Below are 22,677 nucleotides of genomic sequence, written 5' to 3'. Positions count from 1 at the left end.
TTAGGGTAATACGATGGGTCAGTTGCGTGGAACTATGGACAACGTGTTATAAGGTGCATACTTGTCATGTCATATGAAGGTTGGATGATGTTTGATATAATCTTCTTGGTCTTTGTGCTATTTAGTATGCTTTTAGTGTGTTGGAATGCGAGCAATGTAATGTGAAATGTGGACTATGTAACTTATCATCTCCCTTAGTTGTACTATGATCTACCTCACCTATCTTCGCTAGAGTACGTCTACCTAGTGGTCGTGGTCTTGCTTGGAATAACATGTTGGGTGACTTATGGTCTTTATCTCATATGTTAGCTTCTGATATCGCCTAGTCAAATTACAACTTATATTGTTTCACTTGGTTGGACTATGACCACCAAATGACTTATTGCCTCACCTCCGATCGTGACTCACCTTATTTCACTTGATAGAGTTACGACCTACATGGTAACTTCACACTCATTTGGCTGAGTTACGACTCAATTGGTCTCATTCGGTATTTAATTACAAAGCCTAATTCGATATGTCCACATAGATTGTTTTTAATTCTAAACATCTTGCTCGCAATATTAGTATTCATATTTTGATTAAATTTTATCTTATTCATTTCGGAGATAAATTAACCCAAACCCGTTAACTTACTTTTTTTTTTCAACGTTACATCTTCCACCAAAATTAAATTCATTTATAACTAAAGTACATATATTGTGTATAAATATATCATTGTTCCTATAATCAAAATATAAATTTATAATGAATACCTGTCTAACAAGTCAAATACCATCTAAATTTAAAAAAGTAAATTAATAAATATCAACAAATTGATTTCTTGAGATTTTTTGTTTTAATTTAATATTCGATTGAGCACGGAAAGTAATATTTATTTTATTTAATCTGTCAAGTTATATTCTTTTATTATTATTATTTTATCTTTATTTTTAATTTGGTTCTGTACGAGTAAACGGCGAATGGCACCAAAAATTTCAATTTGCAGTTAAAAAGGCGCATCCCTTTTTCTGCCTTTCAGAGCGTTTTTCTGAGATCAGCTCCGATCCTGCATTGATTCTGCAGCTCCATTTCTCGATTGGGCGGAGAGGTGAGTGCCGGAGCTTACCGGAAAATGGACGGAAATCCGGAATCGAAGGCGGCGTTGTTGGGAGAGGCGATGAAGCGCGGCGGTAGCGGGAGACGCGGCGGCCGACTGAGTCGGCGTTACTCGGTGAACTCGCTCCGGAGCGAGTTCATATCCAGATTGCCTGAAAAACTGAGGTCTCGTCTTCAGGACGTCGAGTCTCCATATGAAATTGATCTTTCGCGGTCGCCTGGCTTCTGCAGAGGTTCTTCTCTTTCTCTTCCTGTCTCTCCGTCTCTATGTTTATCGCTCTTTTTTCTGTTGAATTTCAGTTTGGTTGCTGAGAGAGTGAAGAAGCTATACGTGAAGAAATCTTGTTGTATTTTTCTGGTTCTCCGTTTTTTTTTTCGCTTTTCTTTAGTGTATGTGTAAGATGATGGCGAACGCGAAGCTCGACTCTGTTCGCTTTCCTCTGTTTATTAGAGAGAACTCTAATTGTTAAACTTAAAAATTTCATGATGGAAAATGCGCATTTCTTGCATTTTTGGTTAAGATTTCCTTGGTCGAAGTAATCACCATGTTCCATGTTCTAGTGGGAGGGAGAAAACAGATTATACTGACGTATTGCTTTGATATAGGGGAAAAGGACTACTATGAAAGGCAACTTGCTACCTTGAAATCCTTTGAGGAAGTTGATTCGTTGGGGACATCTGACTGCATTGATGAGGAAGACGGTGAAGAACAAGCTCAGCAAGAGAGAGCTATGAAGATCTCAAATTATGCAAATATAGTACTTCTTATATTGAAGGTCGTCTATGTTTCCATAAGTTTAGAAGATTTCATTATTCTAGATGAACAATTTCAATGCTGTAGGCTTGCAATAAGCACCACCAGTATAAAGCATTTATAAGGAAACGGAAATGAATTAGAAGGGAAATCGTTAGAAATTAATATGATCTCAATGCTGAACTGTTGATTGTGCCACAAATTTACTTAATTCATATAAAAGATTCTCTCATGAATGAGCTGCTTGAACCTTTAAGCAGATAAAATGCGAAGGTTGTTTCATGGTTTCTTAAAAGCTCTGTTCTAGTCCCTTATTCCAATACTTGAATTCACTCTCTAGTGACAGTTTGCAGATTTATGCTACAGTGCGGAGTGGATCCATAGCCATTGCTGCATCTACACTAGATTCTTTACTTGATCTCATGGCTGGTGGAATACTTTGGTTTACTCACTTGTACATGAAGCGAGTAAATATTTATATATACCCAATCGGAAAGCTGAGGGTGCAGCCAGTGGGCATTATTGTATTTGCTGCTGTCATGGCTACATTAGGTATCTCTTGTTATCTATTCATTTTGTTTTCTAGAATCTTTAATGGTTGAATCATCTTGGTTATAATTTTCATTTGCCTTTTATTGTTAGTTGAGTATGAGTACATGATTGGAGTTTTGGAGTAGCTAAACCATCTCAATTTATTGTTAAGGCTTTCAGATATTGTTTCAAGCTGTAGAACAATTAATTCAAGATAAACCGTCCGAAAGTCTGTCGCCAGAACAGTTCATCTGGTTGTGTGCGATTATGATCTCTGCCACAATAGTAAAACTTGCCCTATGGTTTTACTGCAGAAGCTCAAGAAATGATATTGTGTGCGCTTATGCAAAGGTTGTTAAACCTACAATTTAGGAAAATATTGGCTCTTTAATAATGAGGAGCAATCTTGTCCTCACCACTATTGAAAAATTGATAATTCATTAATTTTTACAAAAAGTCCATGTTTTTGCATTTCTCTCACTTAGGTGTCAAACGTTGAAGTGGTAAAGACAAGATTGTTCCTCACTCTTAAGGAGCCAAGTATTTTTCTTTTATTATGCAATTGTTTTAAAGAAAATAATTTTTCTATGCATATGACATAAATCCTTGCAATGATATTACCCAGGATCATTACTTCGATGTGGTAACAAATGTGGTTGGATTAGTTGCTGCTATTCTTGGTGATAAGATCTTTTGGTGGATAGATCCGGTTGGTGCTATTGCCTTGGCCATATATACAATTTTAAATTGGTCTGGAACTGTATGGGAAAATGCAGGTACGTTTTCTAACTCGCATCTACTTCCCTTTCTCCCAAATTGAAAAATTCTAAATAACAAGCAAATTGAAAGGATGTTGGAACATAAAATTGATGTATCTTTTAAAATTTGGCTGCCCCAAAATTTTCATTAATTGCAGCTGGTTGTGTTTTCAATTTCCGTCAAGTTTCTTAGTTGCTAATTAGTCTCTATAATTGTCCAAGGCACCAAAAGAATCCGTGAAATGTCTTTATTTGGAGAGGGAAAAGATTGCAGGTGGAGGAGCGCTAGTTGTTTATATGCTAATCATTCTTCTTTTTGGAAAATGCCATGATTTTTACTTTACCCTCGCATGATATAACAAAAAGAGTACAACGACTACTTTGGGGGAAGGAGTTCTATAATTATAGGTCTTGTACCCCATGTTTGAGATGAAACTGTTGTTCATCAAGTTGCAGAGTGGAAAGAAAAAATGGGAGAAGATCTGAAATAATTATATTCTTGTCATGTGCTTGAAGTTGAAATAATTGTATATTTGTAATACTTGCAGCTTCATTTTGTGCTTTTTGAATTGCACATCACGCCTGTCACTTCATATTACTTGTGTTCCTTCCAATTTTCGACTAATAGGAGGTAACTCCTGTTGTAGTTTCGCTCGTGGGAAAATCAGCCCCTCCTGAAGTTCTGCAAAAGTTGACATATCTTGTCATTAGGCATCCTGGGGTCAAGCGTGTTGACACGGTTCGTGCTTACACCTTCGGCGTTCTTTATTTTGTAGAGGTTAGTCACACCCTATAAACTTTCCACGAGTTACACGTCCATTTTTCATTTATCCTTTCCTTATGTTTTTAGGCTCTTACTCAATATTTTTGCCTCGAGTATAAGCTCTAGCTTTTAGCCTCAAAACTTATGCCTCTTTGAAGACGTAGTAAGACTTAAAGTCTTTACGCCTCGTAGTTTGATTAGAATAATATTATTAATTTGTCCTTCTTTTTTATATCCATGATAAAAAATATATATAAAGGTCTCTTTGTGTGTGGAATAATGTTAAGATAGGAGCTGCAACCATTCCATCTATTACTGTTTTTACCACCTAGACTTTGAAAACATTGAAGATTAAAATTTAAACTCAATCCTATTAACGATAATAGTAGTAATGTTAAAGATGTCTTTTAGTATTTTTATTTAAGTGGCAATTGACAAGTGATTTTTTTGTTTTTTTATATAATTTTATATAACTATTATGTTTAGCAATATTGATCCTACAAATTTGGAATTTATACACTTTTCTTAATTAAAAATTGAGGCTTATAGCTTCTACCATCTCAAGACTTATGCCTCGTCTCTTCAAGTGGAAAAGCCAACTTTAGCCTTTTAAAAAATATTTCTTATTCCATAGGAACCATTTTCATTCTCTGTTACCTTCATGGTTAATTGGATCCCTTGTCTGGATCATAACTCTAATGATTTCAAACTTTTCGTTCTATAACTACTTCGGTTGGAACCACTTTTTATTTGGTTGTCCTCTTAAAATATGTGTAGGATGTTGTTTGATGCATAATGTTAAAAACAATAAAATATATATATGTTATAATTTCTGAAATGTCCCATATTTTATATATCCTGGAAGAAAGGTTAAAACAAACCTCAAAAATGATAAAATACTAAGATGCTATAGATACAATTGATGCCTAGTTTTAAGATTTTAAATATCAATATCGACAGGAATGTCTAGATCTCAAATTTACGAAAATGTCATAGAAAATGGTGATGTTAGTAGATATTTCACGAAAAATGTATAAAAATCAATAAATTCACAATAATTATTTAAATTAATAAACAAACGTTTCACCCTACTGAATAAGTTTAAAATTCTTATTATTATGTCAATATTGATGGTATTGTTGTTTCTATATACATATATATATTTCATCAATCGTTTTTTTCAATATCACTCTTTACATTGACATGAAATGTCGATGAAAAATTTAATACCCTATACAGTTGAGTAGACTTGTGTAATTAAGAAGTATGGTTGTACCTGACAATCAATTAGGTGGACATTGAACTTCCGGAGGAGCTGCCCTTGAAAGAAGCACACGCCATTGGAGAGACGTTGCAGATAAAGATCGAAAAGCTTCCAGAAGTTGAGAGGGCGTTTGTTCATCTTGACTTTGAATGTGAGCATAAGCCAGAGCACTCTATCCTCAACAGGTTGCCAAACACTCAACCTTAATGCTTTTTAGTATCTGTTCTATTACCATCTCCACTCGTTTGTCCCTGTTAAAAATGTTTTTCCTTTCAAACAATGGTGCAGTAAGGAATCGAACCATCAATCTTTAGATGTCTTATCTATTGAGTTATTCGAATCGAGACTTTTAAAAATATAACCGACTTTTAATTTTTTACCTAAAAAGTACCTATTTTGACTCCAAAACACGATTATAATGTAATCTTTGAATTTTTATCAAATAAGCAAATAAATGAATCGTGCCATTTTATTGATGTTACTTTCATGCCATTGGTATTTCCAAATAAGCATTCGTTTTTTGGGAATTTTTAAAGGTGGGTTTGATATGAATTTTAAATTACTTGTATCACAGCCAAAATTGTTTCTTAAAATTTCAAATAATGCTGAAAACATTTTAAATGTTCTTTACGATGAAACATTTAATTCGTTTTTTTTTCTGTAAAGTATGCATTAATACAAAAATATTTGTTTTCTTAAAAAAAAAATACAAAAATATTTGACTTGAAAACATTAATCTTAAATTCAGCAACGAACGCTTTTATTTTAGTACAACAATTTGGGTTTATGGGAATTTGAACCTTTGACATTTGAGTTAAGGAATAAATGTTATGAGAAATTGGGGTTTCTAACCTCATTCTATAAAATCAATTTGGATTTTTTACCATTCTCTAAAAAAAACGTAATTTGTGACCCCTTCCATTCTAATATTGAATCATTTTTCACTTTTTGTCTTGTAAAATTATCAAAATATCATTTTTTTTAAATTAAAATTCTTTACCATCTTGATTTCCTCCCACTCTCGTCTTAACCTCACAAATTCTTTTTAATTTGAATTTGATATGAAAAAAACATCACATTTTAATATAAGAATCAATTACTAATTGATAACCCACAACAAATCTACAAAAATCCTTAAGTAAATGGAATACAACAAATGTTGTGATACTAATAATAATTAAAAAAAATTGGAACTACGTGTATCCCGAGGGATAACAGTATCCCGGGATAGTGTTATGGTCTATGTTCTTTTTCTTTTTTTTTGTGCATTTGTCAATTAAATTTTCCATATTAAACGGTAAACTATTTAAATATTAGATAGATTTTTTCCATATTAAACCATTACTATTTTAAATAGATTTTTTCCATATTAAATTCATAATTAATAGAGGACCATAAATAAGAGATTTTAGAAATGATAAAAATCCAAATTGAATCAAGAAAATAGATAAAAATCCCATTTTTTACTATTGAACGCCCACCAAACAACAGTATTTCATTGTAGTTTCATATATATATAAATGTATGTATATTTGGAGATAATTGTAGTTTCAATTAAAGCAAATTTGAAGTTAAGTCTCGATGTTACAGTGAAAAAATGTTGGAGACAAATTCAAATAGTACTATGGTGTGGTAATCAAGTCTGGCCCTGGGTAGGCAACAATAAAATGAAAAAAAAACAACAAATAACGATTAAGTATAACAAGAAGTTTTCCAACAAGCATAAGATGAGTTGCAGTGTATTCAAGTCCTTTTATTGTAGATTGACATAACTTTGCTTATTTATATTTTGCTATTCAAATCGTACTAGGTCACTGTTGAATACAAAGATGTATAATCGAGGATTAGTATTACATATTGTGGTAATAATGGATATTGTTAAAGTACATAATATCGATAGATTTAGAAGAATGGTAATGTTTTTATTGAGCAAGTCAATACACTGATCCGAAAATATTGTCCAATCAAATTCAAGAATACTACTAAATAATTCTCAAATCTCGAGCCTAATCTAAGTAAAATAAGATATTTCATATTTATTTTTATTGATATTTTCCACGACATTCATATTGACATTTTCCATATATATGCTTTTTCCAGCAGGGCAAAACATTCCTACATTTAATAAAGTTTTTATGAAATTATATTGTTTAACTATTATCCATTTAATTTAGTATTTTTTCCATAATTTCATTATTTTGTGCTCGTCGACGTCTTTTTTTTAGCATTTTTTTATTAGTATGATAAACGAATATTCCTTCTAAATATTTGTTTTTTTCACATTTTAATTATCTTCTGCCCTTCATTTATATTTTTTCAAGTGAATCTTTTTTCTTCTTCAATAACATGATTATCATATACTCGTCCGAAGGTTATATAATATGTGTATTTTTTTATTGATATATACTCAACTATTAATGAATAAGTTAAGAGTTATATGATATATGCTTTTAGTTGTATGATATATAAGTATAATACACTCACCAAATATATTGTGTATATTATATACCACTTAGTGATATATACTAACATATTAAGTTATATAATATATACCTTTGAGTATATGCTGTATCTATATCCAAAATATACTTCATACCTTAACATATACGCATAAGATTTTAGGTCATAAAGCCCCAGTGACATGATATTATTATTTTTGTTAAACAAAATAAAATAAAATAAGGGGAAAACCCTAGACTTTTCCCTTTTCCTTTCTCTTTCTCCTCCAAGCCGTCGTCCACTCCCCACATTTTCGACAGTCGTACTAGAAAATCACGAACCCACATATAGATCCCATCGTTAGCCATCGTGGGACGTGAGTGTGGGCGTGAAGTCGTGTCTGCTATAAGGATGCGACGCAGTTGGGTGTCGCTATCGCTTGGGTGTTTCGACCGTCGTGTTGCCGATGCTTACTTTTGTCGGGGAGGGATCGAGGAAGGGGGCGACTGGTCTTAGTGAGAGAGAAAAAGAATTTAAGGTTTCTTAATTTGGGGATAAAAATCACGAGAGGTGACTTAAATTTTGGTTTTTTCCTTATTTGTAATTTGTTTATTTATTTATTAAAAATATATGAACATGGTAGCTTGATAATGTTCACATGGCCCGACTTCTATTTTGACAAATTTGTAAATTAATAAGATTTAAGTCATTTATGTAATTAAGTTATTAAAAGACTCAGTATATGTACCTATTCCATCCAACTAAGTGAAAGTACGGTTAACAAATTAAATTTCAATAAATTATTAAATTCATTATAAACTCATTTTTGAAAAACATGGAAAAAGAGTAAAATTGTATTTGAGGCGAGATTTTGATTCGAGCTCCAACATTAAATACTTTAACAAACGCCCATACACACTAATAGTATGAAGCTCGATACCTTTATACCTAATCACACCACAGATTCAGTTGAGATTAGTAAAAACTAAGATCCTAAAACGTAACTCACCTCTCAAGCTTCTTTTATTTGTTTACTGAGTGATTCACCTCGAATTTATTCGCGCTCTAATCTTACATCACACCCAAATAAAATGCACTCCACTCCTTTTTTTTCTTTTTCTTAAAAAAAAAGGAAAAAATCCACAGCCATAAGAACATTTCTTTTTTATTTTCAATCTCCAACAGTACGGAACAGTAGCAGAAAAAACCAGAAATGTCACATCTCTGAGACACGGGTCGGATCCAACTCGACCCGAATGTCAGCAATCCATGTCCACCCGACCCATCCCACACCGTTCATCTTCTTCGCCCCATGCTTGTTTATTTGACTATTCATTAAAAACAAAAATAATAATAAAAATTAAAAATTAAAAATTTCCCCCATCCAAAAAATTTCACGGTTCCCGCCCAACTTTGAAATCTTACCCCCTCCCTCTCCCCCGACACTATAAAACCCTCCCATTTCTCTCTCTGTCCCTCTCCTCCAATCTCGCTTCCTCTCTCCTCCCCTTTCCCGCCGTTCCTTCGCCCTCTCTCCCACAATGCCGTCGAAGCGCCGCTCCAAGTCCGCCGCCGCCGTCTCTGCGAAGCCGGAGCCGGAGCCGGCTGCTTCCCCCTTGAAGAAGCTCAAGACCGAGCCCTCTGGGGACGGCACTCCCATTTCCTCTTCCCCTAAGGTGCTTCCTCACACCAGGAAGCTCAAGGCGGAATTGGAGGGTGACGACGATCCTCCGGCGAGGTTCCTGGAGCCGCGTATTTCCGATTCTGAAGCCAGGGAGCGGTGGCCTCAACGGTACTTAGGGAAGGTAATTCTCAATCGCGGATCTTGGGTTAGATCGTTCTTTATATTGTTGTTTTGTGGAAATGGAGCTGCGCTGGATGGTTTTTTTGGTAATCTTAGTATAGATGTGTGTGATATTTGGAACCATGGGTTTATAGTGAGGTGAAGGACTTGAATCGAGTATTGGAAGTCTTGTATTGCTGGATGTTGCCGGCTATTCAAGAACCTGTTGGCCTTTAGTTGTCATCGTTAGGCTTTAACTGTGAAAATATGTGATGTTCTGCTTGCTCCACGCAACAGGGAAGAAAATTCATCTTGAAGACATAAGTTCAGTTCCTTGCCACCGAGCTTATGTTTTATACTTATGACGTGACATTTTTTAAAAAGTAAATTAGGGTTACATGTAAAATGAAAGAAAAGAAAGAAAATGTTTAAAACATGGAATTTTTGGTTCATTTCAATTGTTTGACTTTCTTGCTCGAAGCTCTCTCTCCTTCTCCTAGTACTTGTGGAGGAACATGAAAATGATACTAAAAACGAATGTGGGGATGTGGTTTTATTTTCATGTCTTTATGGTGTCATTTCTATAGTTTACTTTCATACTTTTGTGGACTCTCTGTTGTTGAAAGTCTCATTATACTTTAACCTTGTCTTATAGAATTGGTAAAAAGAGTGTTCATGCTATAATTATGAAAGGGTGAAGCATGATCACAGCAAGAGGGAGGAAAAAAAGAGGGAGTGGAGCACACTACCAAACGGTTATTCTTTGCCGAAGAAGGTCCTATTATTTTCTTTTGAGCCAAAGAGACCAAAAGGCTGGTCTAATGAAGTGGGCCCCAAAGAGTTTTCCTTTGTGCTTGGCCTTGTGAATGTGTATGATATCAAATTGTTAAGATCATTATGGGTGGAGAGGATAAGAATTAAGAAATTGGGAGCGTAAGAATTATAGAGGAAGATATGTTTCAGGGTTTTAGACTCCTTGCTCAGAGGACACCAATTGAGAGACAAACAACCATGAAAGCTGTTTCTATGATATGAGTAATTAGGCTTGAATGATTTTTCTGATGAGAAACCAAGCTTCCCAGAAAAATGAAAGAGAACAATTATCACACGGCATAAAAAAAGGCCCAACAAACCCAAGGAGCCAGCCAACTAGCTATACAGAAAGGGACTTCAATAAAAAATAGTGAGATGTAATTACATAAGCCCTTAGAAATTGACACCCATGAGGAAACGTTAAACCTAGCCTACGACTAAACCTTCTTTCAAGATCTCCCTAGAGTTCCAGTAGGTTGACTTGTTATAATAATTTTCCACTAGTTCAAGGGTTTTCTTGTATCTTTTCAATAAAGTTTTTTCTCATAAAGGTTTAAATTCCTACATTCTTATAAAATTAGAATTATAATTGTAAAAAATTAATTATCATGGAGAAGTTCTATTATTTTTTTAACTTTTATTTTTAAAAAATAACTTGTTGAATGTGCAGGATTAAGTCCAGTAGACACCATTTACATATCTAGCACATCTCTATATAGATAATTAATCTGCGTATATCATGATATGATATTGTTCTGTATTGATATATTTTTTACTTTACCCATCCTAACAGTGAAATTATTTTTTGAATTATATATTTAGAGTCTTTTTTTACCTTTAATTAATGTGGAATTATGTTCACATTCTTAATACTTTCTATCTACACTCGGTAAAACGACATTTCTATCTCTACCTTTTCTTTTTGCTTCTCACAATTTTAGTATTCTCCCCTATCATGTCAAAACTTCAATAAAATTTTCTTTCTATTTGTTTATTAATCGGGTTGGTTAATATATTTTCTTATGTCCATGTAATTTTTGATTGATTGGGATAATTGTTATTATTATTGTTTTTGTTGTTTGACACATATGCCAGTTAACAAGCTCTGAATCCTTTTTCCTATTGCACATTTGTTGGGTTCTATGATTCTTTTTATATTTAAAATCCTATCAATTTGTCTTTTTTCCCCTTCAACATGTTTTACCATGTTCACATACTCATGATTACTAGACTGACTTTTAATGTAATTGCCCTTTCCCAAGTGCATATATCGTTGGATTAAACAAATGGGCTTTTGCTCTATTTATTTGTATGAACTTTTCTATTTCATTTTATTTTCTATAGAAGATAAAATAAATTAATTAATGAATATACATGCTGATATTGAAATATTTGTTGTGCCATTGATCTCCAAGCTCACTATGCAAGTGCGGCTTAGGTTCGACCTTTTGTTGCCTTTTTGCACCAAAAATGTCTGTGCTGTCTTAATATTAATACATTTATGCATGAGAGCTTGTGGTTTGGTTCTGGCTTTACTTGTGTCTACTCTCATTTTCTTCTTTATCTCTTTGTTTAGAAGAAGAAGCAAGTAGTTGGGGTGAAGAATTCGAGGTAATGTCACTAATTTATGAATCTTCAAACACTTACAAATACATACATACATATAGCCATGTAAGGTTCATTTATATGGGTTCTTATCATTTTTTAAAAAAATATAAAATACTTGTTTATGGAGAAAAAAGAATATACCAAAACAACACAAAAGAAAAAAGAAAAGTCTAAGGCGAAAGAAACCATAAAACAAAAAGCAAGCAAAAAAAAAAAGGACTAGAAAAAGCCTCCATCTAAAAAGAATTAGTGATAGAGGATGATTACAAATCTTTGTAATTGAGACGTGAAGAGAGGAAATAAACCTAGTTGAGGTCTAACGTTCTTCCCAAGAGCTCTTCACATCTCTTAAGACCTTGCTATTTCTCTCAAGTCAAATATCTCACAGCTTGCTAGGAAACATGGTGTAATATGGTTTCCTCTTGTCATGAAATGGGGTGAAATGACACCTTATCATAGATTGACATGACTTCCCACGAGCCATTTGCTCTCCAAGAGCCTTAATTATAGCTCAATGAAAAAAGAATAATTGAGAAAAGATAAGTGAGAAGAATGGTGATGCATTATTTTTATAGAAGAGAGTGGTTTTATAATGTATACTCAATATGTTCTCTTGATTAATGGTTTGTTTTCTTCTCGTTGCATTTTTGTTTCTGTTATCTTATAGGGATGAGTCCGAGGATGTAATCCAAGCTCTGCATCATTACTCACAGGCTGAGGTTGACAATATTATTTACAATCTCTTTGATGATGCTCATGTGAAGGTGTGATTTACATTGTCAATTTTAATGGGGAATTTAAGTTTCTTCGGAATAGTATTTTTCCTTTTTGAGCTATTGACATGGATACTTATTATACTTGTACATGGAAAGTCTTGTTTAGGCTGAAGATGGGGAGGAAGATTATATATGCAGAATTGTGGAAATGTTTGAGGCTGTTGATGGGCAGCTATATTTCACTGCACAATGGTATTATAGGGCTAAAGATACTGTAAGATAAACAAGTTCCATTATGTTTTACACTTTTACTCAATTGTGTTTTCCATGAAAATAAATTGACATTTGATTTTTGTTTGATACATTTTAGGTCGTGAAAGATCATGCTCATCTCATCAATGACAAGCGTGTTTTCTTTTCAGAAGTTCGGGATGATAATCCATTGGATTGTCTTACTAGGAAGCTAAATATAGCTAGAATACCACTAACTGTATGATTTTTACATTCGTATATCTGTAATTGTTTTAGGGGTTTTTTTTTTGGTGATGTTAATTTTATTTTGATTTTCAGATGACTACGGATAAGAAGAAAAAACGTCTTCCAGCTTGCGATTTCCACTGTGACATGTTATATTTGCTACCATATTCTTCATTTGTTAAACTGCCTGCAAGTAATTTTTTTGTAAAAGTCAATTTCTGTGATTATGTTCTTCAATTGCAACTCAAGTCTAAGGAGTTTATAATTTTTGCATGTAACTTGTAGGTGATAAAAGGGTCGGCAGTGAGACATCATCGACAATTTCCTCTGAGGTTGATATCAATGGAGCATGTGAAGTGAATTCAGAAATTGGGGATGTTTCTCAAGCACAACGGTGTTGTAAGCCTGATGTTACACTACTAGATTTGTATTCAGGATGTGGTGCCATGTCAACTGGGTTATGTTTAGGGGCCAATTTGTCTGGTTTGAACCTAGTCACAGTATGTTGCCTTGAATCCTTTAAACTGCTGATCAAAAGAAATTTATTTTGTAGTTACTTTTTTCCCATATACATTTTTTGAACATCTGGTTACTCCTTCTGTGGAGCTTTTTGTAGAAATGGGCAGTTGATTTAAATCAATATGCTTGTGAAAGTCTAAAGTTCAATCACCCTGAGACGGAGGTACACTCTTATGATAGAATCCAACTAGATGTTCTACATAATATGCCTTGTGCTCTCTTAACATCTTCTACATTGCAGGTTAGAAATGAAATGGCAGAAGATTTTTTATCGTTGTTAAAAGAGTGGGAAGCACTTTGTAAATATTTTTCTTTGGTTAAAAGTAAAGAGCCTCAACAAAAGTACATAGATCTTTTCAATAATGATGAAGAAGAGGAAGACGAAGAGGAGGAGAATGATGAAAAGGGTGAAGATGATGGAGAGGTGTTTGAAGTAGAAAGAGTACTTGCAATATGTTATGGTGACCCCAACGGAATTAAAAAACGTGGATTGTTTCTTAAGGTATTTGAATGCTTGAATCCTAATTCCTACTTAGCTAAAATAAATCAAATTGATGTGTATATGACTTTGAACTAATATATGATCATTTTCATCTTTACTATTTTTCATCATAGTTCAACAGCATGGTCGTTAGCTATATTCCTTGTTGTGTACTTCAATTTCCTGAATTTGCACCCATTGAAGATAGATGACCCATCAAATTGTGGGTTGTAATTATGGAAAGGGATGCATCTATGAAGCATAAATGCTTCATCATGCGCAACATGTCTGTGTCCAACATGTTGGACACGTTTTGGACACTTGAGCACAGTAGAGATGTCAAATACTAGTTGAATAAGTAGAATGAGTTTGACACTTGTTGGACATATGTTGAATACTCAATGAATATTTTGAGGGTGAAACATGTTTAGATGCATAAGTATTATAGAGTTTAAACTTCTACCATGGTGACCACCTACCAAGGATTTAATATTCGATGAGTTTCCTTGACAATCAAATGGAGTACGATTAAATGGTTGTTTGGTGAGATTAGTCGAGGTGCTTATAAGTTGACCCAAATACTAACTCATAGATGTCAAAGAAAAAAAAATATAGGCTTCAAATTTCCTTTTTGTTAAAATGTTAATCATTTAGAAAATTGATAGTTGGTCTGAATGCATTTTGAATATTTTAACATAAAATATTATATCATAAATGCTTAAGTACCATAAACAAAACAATTTTTTTTAGCCTGAGAATTATTGAAATATAATAAAATGATATAAGTTTGAAAAATTTATAGTATAGTAAACTTGCCTTTGGCCTTTGTCTTATATTTTTAGATATTAACATCGCACTGGATTGTGTTCGTGTTTGTGCTTCTTAGGAATTGATTTTTCATGTCAAGGAGTTAGGGTCTAAAGCTTTTCCTTTTGTTGGTCTTTTTGTTGGGTTCAGAGGTTTCAACCACAAAAAATTTTGAATAGTACATCCTCTTTTGGTGATGATAAACATTAATCATTCCAGTGACAAAAATGAAATTATATGGGGGGAATCAATCTCACATTGAGGGAAGCTACAAGAAGCACCTATAATTGGTCAAAAGAGAAGATAAACTATAGCTATGGAATTACAATGGGTTTTTACACCACAGGAGAGACAAAGGATATGTTGTCCAAAATAATATGAATATCAAAATAATTTTCTTTATCCTAGGAAATATGGTCGGACCATGTAGACCATAGGAAAAGCTCTAATATAGCACAAAATTGATATAGCTGAAGCAAAATTGGTAGTGGTGGGAGCAACACAAGAAGGGTGGGATGATTTTTTTTTTGGGTTGGTGAAAGAGGAGGGTCAGATTTGTTTTTATTGCTTTTCTATCTTAAGAAAGTCTGGGAAAAATCATTTCCTACTTATTGCTCAACGAAATAGGTTATGTACAATCCTACAAGATGTTGAAAATGTTAACCTAATAATGTCAAGAGAAATGGTCTGCAATGGAAAAGACCGTATGTATGGAAATTGGCATCCAGGCAGAATGTAAACTCTACTTGCAATAGAAATAGAGTACTTGCATGATGTGGAAATGAAAGCTCGCTTCTAATTAGTTGATACTCTAGTATATCATGGACTTTGACTTCTAAATTCCCTTCACCTCCAATTTTGAGCTCTCTGGCATCATGCACATCTCCAATTGTTTCTGGAGTTTTTATATTCTCATGTTCTTATTTAAATGCAGGTTCGCTGGAAGGGTTATGATGCTGATGAAGATACATGGGAGCCAATTGAGGGGCTGAGGTACATATTCTTATGAAGTTGTCTTGCTTGATATAGTTTTACGATCTACCTGTGTGCATGATCCAGCTTAATTGTTACTTTCTATTTAACAGCAACTGCAATGAAAAGTTGAAAGATTTTGTGACAAGTGGTTACAAATCGAAGAGGTTACCATTGCCTGTAAGTTTAATTATTTTACTGTAAACCTGCATTAGCTGTTTTTCCAATATTATTCTTAGTAGAACTTTTGTGTTGGTAGGGTGATGTTGATGTAATCTGTGGAGGGCCTCCCTGCCAAGGCATTAGTGGTTTCAACCGCTTCAGGAACAAAGATAATCCACTTGAAGATGAGAAAAACAAACAGCTCCTTGTCTTCATGGACTTAGTGGAGTATCTCAGGCCTAAATATGTTTTGATGGAGAATGTAGTTGATATAGTAAAGTTTGCCAATGGATTTTTGGGACGCTATGCTCTTGGTCGTTTAATATCAATGAATTATCAAGTTCGCATGGGAATGATGGCAGCGGGTGCATATGGACTTCCACAATTTCGCATGCGTATGTTTATGTGGGGCGCTCAGCCAACAGAGGTTGATTCATAAGTACTTTGATTTTGCTATTCAAGACCTTGGGACTTGTAATAACGTTCGTTACCCAATTTTTTCAGAAGCTTCCGCAGTATCCTCTCCCAAGTCATGATGTTGTAGTGAGGGGTGTAATTCCTACTGAATTTGAGGTATGAAATTCTTATTGAGGCAATATGGTTTAGTTGTTATTTTATCTAACGAGAATATATGGCTACAATGCAGATGAATGTTGTTGCTTATGATGAAGGACATGATCGCATCCAGTTGGAAAAGAAGCTTCTTCTAGAAGATGCAATTTCTGATCTTCCTGCTGTATGTTATGCATATCTTAACAGATTGGTTTTCAGTTCTTTATTTTGTCCTTATATTCATTTTTTCCTCCACTGTGCAGATCGAAAATAATGAACATAGAGATGAAATGTCTTATGATAAACCTCCCCAGACAGAGTTTCAGCGTTTGATTAGATCGCCTAGGGAAGGTCAGCTACTTATTTCTCTCCCAATTATCTGTTGATATGATATGTTTTAGATTTGTCGAATGGAAAGAAAAGTATAATGTCCTTGTGTAATATTTGCTTCCTGATTAGAATTTCTAACTTCAGTTGGTGAAACCCTTAAGATTTTCAAGCTGTCAGTTCTCACTTGATGGGACATTCTTAAAAAGAAAATAACTCTTGACGGGCACCCTATTGTTTGTAAATCTAGAACTTTCGGATTAGGGCTTTTTTGATTATGTTTTTATTTTTTTAAAAAGAAAAACCAGCTTTCATTCATACAAAGGAAAGTCCAAAAAGCAACTCACATAGAAGAGAGCCAACCAAAAGCAAGGAACACAACAAAGCAAATTATAGGTATGAACCACTACTTTAGGTGATAAATAATAATTGATAATTGCAATAAAATTATAGGTCCAAGGAGAGGTGTTAGAATGTGCCACCCCTCACAAACCCTTTCCAAAAGAAAAAAGACAAATTTAGGCTACGAACACAAGTAGAGGCTCCCCACAAAATTTCTAAGGTGTTGATCCTCCCTAAGATTAGGGGCTTGGAAAAGAATTTAATCTTTGAAATTTTTTGCTTCCACAATTTAGAGAGAAAAAACCGTGTTTAAAGTGGATTGAGATTTCTTGTTGGGACTTTAGGGCTTTTAAAAGAATCAAGTAATACTTTTTTTTATTATTATTATTATTTAAAAAAAAAGTAATACTTTTATTATTATTTATATTTATTTTTTTGTAGTATTAGTAGAGGCCAAGTTCTCTTGATCTCAGTCTCCAAACTTTATCTGTTAATAAAGTCTTCCAAATTTTGGGTGGAGTTCCTTATCTAGAGAGTTTTGTAATAATTCTCATCTTTTATTAATGTTAGTTAGAGTGATTTGTGATGGATTGTTTTTTTTCCTTCTTAAATGTAATTTTCTCTTAGTTTCGGTGGGTGAGGGGAATCCTCAAGTTTTCCTTTGTAAAAACTTTCTAGTGATTTTTTTTCCTTTTTTGTTTTTTTTGTTTTATCTAAAGTAAAAAAGAGATAGTGAATGGTTTCCTTGTTTGTGATCTTTAATTGTATGTTTTGCTTCTAATTTCTTTGTTTTAATTTTCTCCTGCCAATTTTAATATCTTTTGTTGATTGTTTTTTCACAGAAAGGTCCGATTATTATTCAAAATCTAAGCCAAGATTCCATGATGTACTATATGATCATCGGCCACTTGAATTAAATACAGATGACTATCAACGTGTTTGTCAGATCCCCAAGAGAAAGGTTTTCTTGAATATTAACGTTTTTGAGATGCTGCCTCTTGTAGATTTTTCCCATTCACTTACTAGTACCTTTTTTTTAATAGGGAGCAAATTTCAGACATTTACCTGGTGTTCGTGTTCGTCCTGATAATAAAGTTGAGTGGGATCCTGATGTTACGAGAATGTATTTGGATTCTGGAAAGCCTTTGGTAAGACGTTTTTTTTTGTCTCATAAGTGTTTAACATTATATATTAGGCAAACTATACAAGTAGTATTTATTTAAAAATATGTATATTATTAAATGTAAAACTTTAAGGTTTCTTTCATTAATTTAAACAATTTTACGAGTTTCTTGTAGTGGTATATTGTAACCTTTTTTTTTTTTTCTGAAATATCTATTGACATCTCATTATCTGAGGAGATATTTTTAAATTTGAGTTATGGGCAGGCATATATTTTTGTCACTTTGTGAGAAAATTTGTGAGAGAATTTGGTGGGAGAGAAATAATGTGAGAGAATTTGGTGGGAGAGAAATAATATAATCTACAAAGGCCAATTTGAGTGTAGTTAGATTGGTTAAGACATATTTCATTGGCTAAAAAGTAAGAGTTTCAAATAAATAAAAAGAAAGAATCTTTAGGGGTGGGGAGAATTAGAGAGTATGTTTGGAAGCTGAATAGTTTTAATACTTTACCATCGGATTAATTTATAAGGTTTTTTTGTAATTGTATGTTACTCTTTTAGATTAGAGCCCCTTCTTCTAGGGAATGTCTTTTTGTTGTGTTGTTTTTTTTTAATTATATAAAATATGTATCTTTTTTCTCTCGCACAAGATCTCTATTTTCTCCATCTATATCCATTTCAGTTAGAAATTTGGCTAGAAAGTTCTTGGAGTAACATATTTGCTCTCTTGTATCTTATGTTATTGCAATTGGCAGGTCCCTGATTATGCCATGAGTTTTGTAAACGGAACATCATCAAAGTAAGCTATAACGTTTTATTCAATACCTCTTTTATTTTCATTCTAACATCCAATCCTCTACTTATATTTCTTTTTATTTTATTTTTATTTTTTTTAAGAAACTAAACTTGCATTATCAAGCAAGTGGAAAAACAAAATGGGGAGATGAGATATCTCACAAGTCAAAGAATTAAAAAAGCCTTCCCAATTGGCAAAGATTTGAGAGACACCGTAATTACAAAAAGTTTTGTTACTAGAGGCCCACGAGGACATAAAAATTCTAACGTTATACCAGAAGATTCTTCTTTCTGGCTCTTGAACCAAGAAACTCCTTTTGTTTTGCTCAAACCATAATCTCCAAACCAAACTAGCTATATCCCAAATGACTACTGAAGATTCGCTTGCTCTTTGAAATAAGTTCCTTTGAAAAGCTGAAGGAGGGCATTAGCGGCATTATTAGGGAAGCACCAACTCATGCTGAAAATTTTGAAAAGATCCTTCCAGCAAGCTGAAGCAAAAGGGCAGTCGAAAAACAAGTGCCACTGGTCTTCTACACTATTCTTACACAGCACACACCAATTAGGGGATAGGTACACATTTTACAACATCTTTCGAAGTCTGCAACAGGTTTTTAATCTCTCATGCATCAACATTCATAGACATAGTTTAACCTCTACTTATATTTCCAATTTTTGTGAAATGATAAAGGCCATTTGCCCGCTTATGGTGGGACGAGACAGTGCCTACAGTTGTTACTCGAGCAGAGCCTCACAATCAGGTTATAACTCGATTTCTGTGCTCTTTTAATGCTTCTGCATAGGAAAAGAAATACATGATACTAAATTGTAATAGCCTTCAACCAACTCATTTTCCCTATGTCCACCGATACTTGTAGGCAATTACGCATCCGGTGCAAGACAGAGTACTAACAATCCGTGAAAATGCAAGACTTCAAGGCTTTCCAGATTATTACAAACTCCACGGGCCTGTGAAAGAGAGGTACATTTAATAGTTGACATTTGAGGAATCACTTAATTCTACCATTTGAAACATCATATGAATTGCTATTCTATTGCAAGTAAACGGGAAAATTTCCTGTACTATGGGAGTATGAATTTTTTTTCATACTACCGTTTATTGTTTGCCAATTCAGAAGCATTTAAAATATAGTGTGAACACATGGAATAAAATAATACATCATTCAATGGTTAAAAGAAGAGTTTGTACTCCTGTGGTATTGGTAAACTCCCAAGTAAAGTGATTATTCTTCCTTTCCTAAGAAAATGTTCAACTCTGCTTCTATAACTTGTTTTGTGTCACTCAAAAAAAGCGAACTTTTCTGTGGATCCCACTCTGTAAAAATATTCATCCTTTTGTTCCAGCAGGGGATTCTATAACTAATATATTGCATTCGTTTGAATATTAATGATCAAAGTACTTTCTAAGACATCAACAATATGAAAATTGGTCACCGTTCAGGGATAAGAGTTGGTTTTTGTGACAAGCAGATTTCTTTGCTGCACTTTGTGGTTTGTGGTTTGAAAGGAACAATATGATTTTTAGAGTGGTAGAGAGATCGAGGGAGGAGGTGTGACATTTTTCAGTTCCATGTCTCTCTTTGGACTACGATGTCCAAAGTTTTTTTGTAATTACTCTTTAGGCTTGATCTTGTTTGATTTGAGTCCGTTCTTTCATTTTGACTCCTTTTGTCGGGTTGGTCTTTTGTATTATTTCATTTTTCTCAATGAAGGTTTAGTTTTTTATTAAAGAAAAATAATGGTCACTTAACAGGTACATACAAGTAGGAAATGCAGTTGCAGTACCAGTCGCTCGAGCATTAGGATATTCTTTGGCCATGGCGTTTCAAGGTTCCGCTGCAGACAAGCCTCTGTTCAGTCTCCCCAAAAAATTTCCCAACATACTCGAACGGGATTCTTCAGCATCATCTGAAGAAGTTGCTTGAAGAGGTAATTCTTCCAAGATATCATATATAACAAAATATGTTGTATGCTAATTTACCTGTTGGATTATTCAACCTGATGATCTCATTATTGTATTGTGAAACTGTACAATGAGAGGTAATCTTCATATTTATATCACAGCCAATTCCATGGCAGTGACATTAACTTTAACATATTCAGTGCCTATTTTGTCCTGAATTAGTTGTCTGAAATAAACTAGCCTACTTGATTTTAGAAATATATTCTCAACCACAGCTATAATGTCTGCTTATTTTCAAATTTGTGTCATCATTTTAATTTCTCCTATTATTATTATCTGTTGATATTTGGATATTACATTCATAAAATTAGAATACTGTAATTTATAGCATCTAGTATTGCTATAAGGTTTTAGATGTTGATGACGTTGAAAAGGTAGAGGTTTTATATTTATAGAGATGTTGATGGGGATATCAACAGAATATCAAGATGTTCCTAGAAAAATAAAAAAAATAAAAGAATTCTTAAAATATATTTAAATGAACCAATACACCTTTTGTCTTTTTTTTTTTAATATAAAATTTATAATCTTATAATTAATGTTTGACCATATTAGTGATGTTTTCTTGATATATTTTTATATCTTGTCAATTTTTTATGAAATGTTGATGCACGATTTGTGTCAATGTTAAACTCATAAACATGTCGATCGAAATGTAATATGGACCTGTTGCGGAAAAAATGAATACTTTGAGGACAAACTCGTTAGCCTTGGCTTTAAGATATAAATCTCTCTTGGATTCAAGTCTAAGAGATAAATGCATAACAGCCAACTTCCAGAAGGGATGTAAGAATATTGTTCCTTGAAGAAATTGTTAACATTTTATCAACACAAGTTTTCTCCTAAGAACCTCTAAGAATTAAACTAATTTTAATACAAAGGTTGGGAGAAAAATGTACATGTGATTAAATAGATTATACATCAAATAAGATGAATTTATGGTTTAAAATCATTTTTGGTCGATGTAAGTAATAATTTAACCTTTAAATTTGTAATGATTTTTTTTTTTTTGAATTTGTAACCGAGGGATTAGATATATTTATAAGTTTATGGCTTAAATAATTGCAAAATAAAATTTAGTTTTATTAGATTTTGACGATAAAGAACTAAATTATTATATATTTTTAACTAAGTTATAATTTTAACAAAAGTTTTATATATAAAAGAAATATTTTAATATGAATTTGTGGTTACATTTAAAAAATTTTAGTCAATTTTTGTGTTAAAATTCTAATTGAAATAAATGGAATATAAATAAGAATGATGTGACTAAAATGTTATTTTAAAAGTATCCTGACCAAAATAAACCAAAGCAGAAATTCTCAGACATAACCATCGCTTTAATCAATAATGGTAATTGGATAAAAATATGAAAATATGGTTAACTTAAAAGCTACTTGTATATGTTGTTGACTTGTTGTAAGCTAAGGCTCCATTTTTTAAACTGTTAGAGAGAGAAAGAAAGATCTAGAGAGAGAGAGAGTTGGTGCAATTATTTGCTGTGATGAGGAATCTAGAGAGAGAGAGAGAGAGAGTGAGAGTCAATTATTTTCTCCAAAGTAAAGTCCACGATATAAGCCAAAAACTTGCAAATCATTTTGTAATTTCC

General features: G+C 33.2%; 2 protein-coding genes across 6 annotated transcripts; both read left to right on the top strand.

The window, feature by feature from the left end:
* Window positions 1-963: 963 nt before the first annotated feature.
* LOC111024063 (Cation efflux family protein) lies at window positions 964-5,488 on the top strand. The gene is made up of 7 exons (XM_022301644.2): window positions 964-1,331; window positions 1,705-1,874; window positions 2,206-2,404; window positions 2,556-2,734; window positions 3,009-3,159; window positions 3,789-3,919; window positions 5,196-5,488. The coding sequence occupies exons 1-7, from the start codon at window positions 1,115-1,117 to the stop codon at window positions 5,373-5,375; spliced, it is 1,227 nt and encodes a 408-aa protein (XP_022157336.1). The 5' UTR covers window positions 964-1,114; the 3' UTR covers window positions 5,376-5,488.
* A 3,589-nt stretch (window positions 5,489-9,077) lies between these two features.
* CMT3 (chromomethylase 3) lies at window positions 9,078-21,199 on the top strand. 5 transcript variants are annotated; one of them, XM_088125620.1, is made up of 21 exons: window positions 9,079-9,412; window positions 11,783-11,814; window positions 12,479-12,575; window positions 12,694-12,801; window positions 12,898-13,017; window positions 13,098-13,197; window positions 13,290-13,504; window positions 13,621-13,686; window positions 13,765-14,025; window positions 15,746-15,804; window positions 15,897-15,963; window positions 16,043-16,372; window positions 16,450-16,518; window positions 16,592-16,681; window positions 16,761-16,848; window positions 18,009-18,127; window positions 18,210-18,314; window positions 19,045-19,088; window positions 19,776-19,845; window positions 19,963-20,066; window positions 20,859-21,199. In XM_088125620.1, exons 1-21 carry the CDS (start codon window positions 9,149-9,151, stop codon window positions 21,028-21,030), a joined length of 2,580 nt encoding a protein of 859 aa, XP_087981746.1. In that variant the 5' UTR covers window positions 9,079-9,148; the 3' UTR covers window positions 21,031-21,199. The 5 variants fall into 5 exon arrangements, 3 of the variants coding, with proteins under 3 accessions (XP_087981746.1, XP_022157356.2, XP_087981747.1); XM_022301664.2 differs by having other exon boundaries at window positions 11,780-11,814; XR_015791677.1 differs by lacking the exons at window positions 19,963-20,066; window positions 20,859-21,199 and adding an exon at window positions 19,486-19,657 and having other exon boundaries at window positions 9,078-9,412; window positions 11,780-11,814.
* Window positions 21,200-22,677: the final 1,478 nt, after the last annotated feature.

This window comes from Momordica charantia (assembly GCF_013281855.1).
Source record: "Momordica charantia cultivar OHB3-1 chromosome 6 unlocalized genomic scaffold, Mcharantia_2.0 BLBB01000006.1, whole genome shotgun sequence".
Classification (NCBI taxonomy): Eukaryota; Viridiplantae; Streptophyta; class Magnoliopsida; order Cucurbitales; family Cucurbitaceae; genus Momordica; species Momordica charantia.
Note: the sequence above shows the minus strand (reverse complement) of the source record. Positions and strands in the feature narration are given on the sequence as shown.

What these genes read in the sequence shown, in the direction of transcription:
- LOC111024063 (XM_022301644.2), top strand. Translation starts at nt 1,115, where the DNA reads ATGGACGGAAATCCGGAATCGAAGGCGGCGTTGTTGGGAGAGGCGATG. An exon ending in GTCGCCTGGCTTCTGCAGAG is followed by an intron (nt 1,332 to 1,704) that starts GTTCTTCTCTTT and finishes GCTTTGATATAG; the next exon opens with GGGAAAAGGACTACTATGAA. An exon ending in TAGTACTTCTTATATTGAAG is followed by an intron (nt 1,875 to 2,205) that starts GTCGTCTATGTT and finishes GACAGTTTGCAG; the next exon opens with ATTTATGCTACAGTGCGGAG.
- CMT3 (XM_022301664.2), top strand. Translation starts at nt 9,149, where the DNA reads ATGCCGTCGAAGCGCCGCTCCAAGTCCGCCGCCGCCGTCTCTGCGAAG. An exon ending in TTGATGATGCTCATGTGAAG is followed by an intron (nt 12,576 to 12,693) that starts GTGTGATTTACA and finishes AGTCTTGTTTAG; the next exon opens with GCTGAAGATGGGGAGGAAGA. An exon ending in AACGTGGATTGTTTCTTAAG is followed by an intron (nt 14,026 to 15,745) that starts GTATTTGAATGC and finishes ATTTAAATGCAG; the next exon opens with GTTCGCTGGAAGGGTTATGA.